The following is a 7,500-nucleotide window of genomic DNA, read 5'->3' on the forward strand; positions in this document are numbered from 1 at the left end:
GTGTTTGTGTATGTGTGCGCGGGTGTGTGGGGTGGGAGGAGGAGGGGGGACGTGGGGGGGGGGGGTGAGGGGGGGAGGGTGTGTGTACTAGTGTTTGTGTGTGAATGTATGTGGGGGTGTTTCTGTTCCCATTGTTTACTCGCTTCTTGCGTCAGATGTGTTTCCTACACAGATATAATATCTTCTTTCTTTTTTTTTATCCTTTACATGTCTAAACAATTATTTTCTTTTCCAAGGGGAGCACAATCCCCGTGAATGAAGCGACAAAACGTGTGTACTTGAGTCGCAAGCCATTAGGGAAGTCCAATCGGCACGCAATTCCTCATTCGTTTCCGACACTGGATGTCAAGCTTCACCCATCACCACCTTCACCCTGTGCAGTTGTCTCAGATCGCGCACATGAGGCGGGATACTTCCCCCCCCCCCCCCCCCCCCTCTCCCCTTAGAGTTGACTTCATCAAGATTTTGTGCCTTATAAATATTATTATCAGTAGTAGTAGTAGTAGTATTTGTATGTATTTATCTATTATTTTTGTTCAATTATTTTATTTATTTATTTATTTATTTTAATTTTTTTTCTCAAGGTCTGACTAAGCGCGTTGGGTTACGCTGCTGGTCAGGCATCTGCTTGGCAGATGTGGTGTAGCGTATATGGATTTGACCGAACGCAGTGACGCCTCCTTGAGCTGCTGATACTGATACTGTTTTGGTTTTGGGTTTTGTTTTGTTTTGTGTTTTTGTTGTTGTTGTTTTTGTTTGTTTGTTTGTTGTTGTTGTTGTTGTTTGTTTTTTTGTTGTTTTTTTTTGTTTGTTTTTTGTTTTTGTTTTTTTTGGGGGGGGGGGGTCGTTCTTCTTCTTTTCTTTTTTTTTTTCTTTTTTTCTTGACTGTGTGGTTTTGTCTGGCAGGGACTCAGGCAGGAGAATTCTGCTACAAGTATAGTTACTACTACTACGGCTCCTCCAGCACATACTGTACCTATGGGTGCTGCGGTTCAACCTACAATAAGTACTGCTGTGGGGCAAGGTGAGTGTTGCAGGCAACGAACCGACCAACTACACTTTTGTTTCACGAAAGAAGTTGGAACAGGAATGTGGTCATGAAATGAAGTATGTGTGTTATTTATTTATCTATTTAACTGATTTTACCGTTTTCTTCATAGAGTGACAGAACGGTTATTATAATGTTGATTGCTTTAAGCTCATAATTGTCAGTTCTTAGAATGTTTTTATCCATTATGAAAAGCGTATAGGAATGTAACTTCTTCGTTCGTGTGCTGCAACCGCCATATTCACACGTCTATTACACGAGTGGGCTTTTACGTGTATGACTGTTTTTATCCCGCCATGTAGGCAGCCATACTCCGTTTACGGGGGGGTGCACGCCGGGTGTGTTCTTGTTTCCATAACCCACCGAACGCTGACATGGATGACAGGATCTTTAACGTGCGTATTTGATCTTCTGCTTGCATATACACACGAAGGGGGTTCAGGCACTAGCAGGTCTGCACATATGCTGACCTGGGAGATCGGAAAAATCTCCACCCTTTACCCACCAGGCGCCGTCACCGTGATTCGAACCCGGGACCCTCAGATTGACAGTCCAACGCTTTAACCACTCGGCTATTGCGCCCGTCAACGAACCGACCAACTACACTTTTGTTTCACGAAAGAAGGTGGAACAGGAATGTGGTCATGTAATCGAAAGCATTCACTCACAATAAAAGGAATAATTATAGACCATTGAAGCACATACACGCAGCCTTACGAACAGGCTCATGTACATACACACACAAATGTATCAAAAAATCGATTTAAAAAATTGCTTATAGACTCAAATAATCAATATGACCAATATTGTGTAAATACAAAGAATGCGGCTAATCCCAAAGATTTTCTAAATTTGACACCAACAGCAGTATATATACATATACAAGAAATAAAAAAAGAGGATTTTTCCATAATCTATTTTACTTCGGAGCAGACACTATATACATGACATTCAGCCCAAGTGAACTCTTTATCAACATTTTCAGTGTCTTCGTTTTTGGCAACACCGCTACATTTCCATTGTCATTACGTATCAATCAAAGGGATATAATAACGGACTCCAGTTTCGGTTAAATTCCTAATTGATCAAACTCGAGACACGTTTACAGCACGTATATGTTTGTTAATGTATATCTCTGCGTGGAGTATCTGTTTACGGGTTACATATATGTTAAGTGTTGGTATATGTTTTGTCCGAACGCAGTGACGCCTCCTTGAGCTACTGAAGCTGAAACTAAGTGTTGGGCTTGACTTGACATTGTGTCCTCAGCGTGGGTCTGATCATCGGCTGCATTTTTGCCGGCATCATTGCGGTCGCCATCATCGTGGCTGTCGTGTGCTGCTGCATCAAGTATCAGAGTCACTCTGGCCGTGTCATCAACCCGGCACCCACAAGACTTGCACCTGCCAGTAACGTGACTGTCGTGTATTCAGGTATCTGTGTGTGTGTGTGTGTGTGTGTGTGTGTGTGTGTGTGTGTGTGTGTGTGCTTCTGTGTGCCTCCTCTCTCTCTGTGCCTGTCTGTGCCTCTCTCTCTCTCTGCCTCCTTTCTCTGTGCCCACCTCTCTCTCTGTGCCTCCCTTCTCTCTCTGTGTGCCTCTCCTCTCTCTCTGTGCCTCTCTGAGCCTACTTTCTCTCTGTGCCTCCTCTCTGTGTGCCTCTCCTCTCTCTCTGTGCCTCCTTTCTCTCTCTCTTCCCCCCCCCTCCCCGTCTCTCTCGATCTCTCGTTGGGCTCTCTGGGTGATGCATGTTATGCGACTATAGATTTGATAATAAATCCAAGCCCAGATGTCTTCAATTTTCCACAAAGTAATAGAGAACACACCAAAAAACAGTCTTGGTTAGTCTTTTCATCTTTAAAACTGTTTTTGCGTTTCATTGGGGTAGGATGGTAGTTACACACACACATACACACACACACGCACACACACACACACACACAGATATATCTATATATATATATATATATATATATATATATATATATATATATATATATATATCTCAGTGCATCAATGCTTATCTATCATCCTCGCAAATAAAGCTTCTTTTTTTTCTTCTTTTTTTTAAATCTTGTCCTGTCTCGTATTTTCGTGTTTCTGCAAGTGTTCTTTCTTTTCTTTTTTTTTCTTTTTCTTTTTTTTAAAAAAGTCTTTTCACTTTGAGTGATATTTGACGTGTCATGTGTGTGTGTGGGGGGGAGGGAAGGTGAAAGTGTGGGTGGGGATGGTGGATTAAAGGGTGATATACGACGGAGAGAGAGGATGAACCAGAAGAATAGTAGGATCAGGAAGAAAGAAAATAAGTGTAAAAGCAATCAGCAACATGAACAACAGCAAAATGAAATTGAAAATAAAAAAAATTATGTTGGCTGCATAATAAAAACACTCCCATTTGACTATGTGAGAGGGATTCAGCAATTCCGAACAATAATAAATGGTTGGACAGTATTTCTTTTAAGTTTTCTCCTGACAAAAATCTTTACTTTTATATGGCTGTGGTGGCAACCTATCTATCCCTTGACACTGAAATAGAATGTAGTTTCGTGTCATCCGTTTACTACACACACACACACACACACACACACACACACACACACACACACACACACAAAGTTTTTACTAAACTTTGTCTTGAAAGCATTCAGTCTTGTGCGAGACACCAGAGAGGTTACCAGTCTATAACAGTACGATGGGTAATCCATCACTATTTTGTTGTGTAATTTCAGTTGTAAACCGCTTTTCCTTTGAGTAAGAAATCTTATTATCAGTACTTGCTTGACCTCTGCTCCACATTGACTACTCGAGCAGTCCGCAGCATTCTGAAACTGATTTGTGGAAAAGTATTTCAAATGTATTCTCTACTCTGAATGCACTCTTTTTTATGCTGTGTGTGTGTATGTGTGTGTGTGTGTGTGTGTGTGTGTGTGTGTGTGTATGTATGTGTGTGTGTGGGGGGGGGGGGTTGTATGTATGTATGTATGTATGTATGTATGTGTATGTTTGTGTGTGTGTGTGTGGGGGGGGGGGGGTGTTGTGTGTGTGTGTGTGTGTGTGTGTGTGTGTGTGTGTGTGTGTGTGTGTGTGTGTGTTTGTGTGTGTGTGTGCACGTGTGAATCTGTGTTGTATTAGTGTGTGTGTATGTGTGTGTGTGCGTGGGTGTGCATGTGTGTGTGTGTGTGTGTGTGTGTGTGTGTGTGTGTGTGTGTGCGTGCGTGCGCGAGCGCGCGAGTGTGTGTGATTAGATTCCTAAAATACTACTTAACAATTTATTCCACTTCACGCGAGTGCTGCAAACAGACCCCGAAAGGGAGAAGGGGGGAGGGGGGCGGGGGACAGGGGGCGGACAGTGAAGGAAAAGTGGAGGTTGGGGAGGAGGAGGGGGTGGGGGGGTGCTGGGGACCCTGAAATTGACAGGGGCCGTGGCGCGCGCGGGGTGTTTGGTTTCGTACAAGACAGTGTGAAATCCTGGCGCTTTGCCCACGAGTGAATCACCCACACGTAGACACACACAGCCTTTATAGTGTCAGTACAACGTCACACGGCGTGAAAGAGTCCAAGTGGGTCCTGTAAACTGGCGTGTAGACCCCCTGTGTATACAGACTGGTGGCAAGTTCAACAGTAAAATGGAGATCAAGAGGAGATAAAGGAGAGGAAAAGAAAAAAAAAAAAAAAAAAAGCAAGCAAGAAAGAAAAAATCTAGGACAAGAAGGATTTATAGAATTTATCGAAAGAAAGAATAAAAAGGAAAGAGAGAAGTAAAGAAAGAAAGAAAGAAAGACGAAAAGGAAAAGAAAGGAAAGCGAACTCAGAACTCAAAACGATTTTTATTCAAGGATTAAGACTTTAGGCATGGCCCTTTCTTCTAATCTGTCCTTGTGTGTGAGAGAGAGAGAGAGAGAGAGAGAGAGAGAGAGAGATGAACAGATAGAGAGACACTGAGACAAACACAGAGAGGGAGAGAGAAGCAGAGATGAGAAATCGAAAGAAAAAAGAGAAAAAAAAAAAAAAGGAATGAGGGAAAGACAATAATAACAACAACAACAACAGCTACAACAACAACATCTACAAAAACAACAACAACCACAGCAACAACAATAACAACGACAGCTACAACAACAGCTACAAAAACAACGGTGACAATAACAACAACAACAACAGCTTCAACAACAACATCGACAACACAGAGAGAGAGAGAGAGATCATGAGAAAAAAAAGAAAGGAGAAAGAAGGAAAAAAGAAACCATGTGCATGGCATTGGCGTCACTGGCGCCGTTCATTCTGTAATCCTAAAATGACACGCAGTTTGCCTGCCCCGCCTTTCAAGTTCTGGCATTCTGCCAGGGAAGACAGCGATCAAGACATTGAAAGCGTTTGTACAATAGTATATACGTTGGGCTGTGATGATTGTACACATTCCGTGAAACAGGTATTTTTTTACCGCCTCAAACAGGAGGTAAATATAGATAACAAAGACATAAAATAGAAACAAAGATGACGAAGAAGAAGAAAGGGGGGGGGGGGAGGCAAATAAGAAAAACAAGAAAGAAAAAAAGGGTGAAGAAAGAGCTCTTGTATAGCTGCTTTGGCGTTGTTTATAACACACACACACACACACACACACACACAGACAACCGAACACCGCCATTATCGTCGTCAGTAAGGGGGTTGGGGGGGGGGGGAGGGGCGTGGGGGGAGGACCTTAGTAGGTGGTGTCCTCAGCAAGTTAAATCAGAACAGGCACCACTGAACACCACCCAAGTGACTCAGCAGCAGTGCAGGGTCTCCTCTGGTGTGTGGCCTCCTGGCGACCTAACATCGATGGTTTCCCTGTGGACTGCCGACACTGGGAATGTGATGGACGAACCCTGGTGTGGCCGTGTATGGGTGACTCGAAAGTAATGCCACTGAAACGGGGCAGATGACGGGGCAGAAAAAAAAAAAAAAAAAAAAGTTGAAGAAGAAGGAGGAAGAGGGGAAAAATGGGAAGAGATTTTTTTTCAAGATGAAGATAGAAAGACAAAGAAAAGAAAAAAGAAAGACAGGAAGAGGTGGAAGAAGAAGAGGAGGAACAGGAGAATAAGAAGGTGGATACGAATAAGGAGAAGAAGATAAGTCAGATGAAGAAGAAATTGAAGGAGGAGGAGGATGGAGAGGAGGTGGTGATGATGAAGATGAAATTGAGAAGGAGAAATGGGAGAAGACAAAGAAGATGAAGAAGAAGAAGAAAGAGGAGGAGGTGGCGTAGAAAGAGGAAAAGAGGGAGCAGGAGAGGATGACGACGACAACGACGACGACGAAGAAGAAGAAATAGGGGGAGGAGGAGGAGGAGGAAGAGAAGGAGAAGAAGAAGAAGAAGAAGAAGGAGGAGGAGGAGGAGAAGGACGAGTAAAAGAAGAAGAAAAGGGAGGAGGAGGAGGAGAAGGAGAAGATTAAGTAAATGAAAACATATCAAGTAACGAAGATTGACTAAATCAAAGTGAAAAAAGATGACCAGGGGGGTGGGGGGGGGGAATAATAAGGTAAAGGGGGAGGGGGAGAGAGAAAACACACACACACACACACACACACACACCTAGATACCCACCATTTAGCTTTCATCAGCATTCTTTTCTTTCTTTTTGCTCACTGATGCAAGTATATTCAACACTGAATGTTTACTGAGTTCATTTTTCACCCACTGTATCCTGGTATCCTTGTCACTTGTTATTCATTCATGTATCGGTTGAGTCCGTGAACTGCCCGCCAGCATTAGCACTGTGACCAAACACTGTGACTCTATCTCTGCGGACAGGAACCAGCAGTCAGTTTCAGGGAGCCGCCCGGCCTCAGGCCTACGGCATGCAGCCCATGGGAGTACCCGCGCAGCCCCCGGCCTACAAGCGCTTCGATAACCCTCCCCCAGCCTACAACTACTCCGACCCCGCCTACCCTCCCCCCACTGCCCCCACCTACCCCCCACCACCCCCCGGCCCTGGCCCCGCCCAGCCCCCACCCCCGGGGTTCAGCATCCCCCCCTTCACCGCTCCCCAGGGCACCTCCATGCCTCAGTGATGAGGTGCTGAGCAAGCATTCACTGCAGTATTTCTCGCCTTTGTCTTTGCCATCTTCTACGAAACGATTCGGTTGTTTCTTCTCTTTTTTTTCTTCTTTTTTTTCCTATGTTTCATGTTTGTGGTGGTTGTAGCTTTGGGTTTGTCTTTTTCTTTTTTTTTTTTAGTATGACTTTTTCAGTTAACAAAAGCTTAAAACATTTTAAAAAAATCATTTTAAAAGGGGTTAAAGGAGGGTGAGTAACCCAAAAGGTCAAGAGTTAGACTTTTTAGCGAGGGAGGGGGGTGAGAATGAAAGGGAGGATGGGGTGTGGGGGTAAGAGAGGGGAGAGGAAAGGGAGAAAGAGGAGAGAGAGAGAGAGAGAGAAAGACAGAGAGCCAAGAGAGAGAGAGAGAGAGTT

At 43.9% G+C, this 7,500-nt stretch overlaps 1 protein-coding gene across 1 annotated transcript in view; it reads left to right on the forward strand.

Annotated features, from left to right (window-relative positions):
* Positions 1 to 7,239, forward strand: part of LOC143299342 (uncharacterized) — an 8,277-nt gene extending 1,038 nt beyond the window's left edge. Inside the window, exons 2-4 of the mRNA XM_076612479.1 lie at positions 907 to 1,024; positions 2,318 to 2,481; positions 6,841 to 7,239. Of these exons, the coding sequence (XP_076468594.1) occupies positions 907 to 1,024; positions 2,318 to 2,481; positions 6,841 to 7,100 (542 nt within the window). The 3' untranslated portion in view covers positions 7,101 to 7,239. The remainder of the gene's footprint in view (positions 1 to 906; positions 1,025 to 2,317; positions 2,482 to 6,840) is intronic.
* The last annotated feature ends 261 nt before the right edge of the window (positions 7,240 to 7,500 follow it).

The sequence above is a fragment of the Babylonia areolata genome, chromosome 25 (genome assembly GCF_041734735.1).
Source record: "Babylonia areolata isolate BAREFJ2019XMU chromosome 25, ASM4173473v1, whole genome shotgun sequence".
Classification (NCBI taxonomy): domain Eukaryota; kingdom Metazoa; phylum Mollusca; class Gastropoda; order Neogastropoda; family Buccinidae; genus Babylonia; species Babylonia areolata.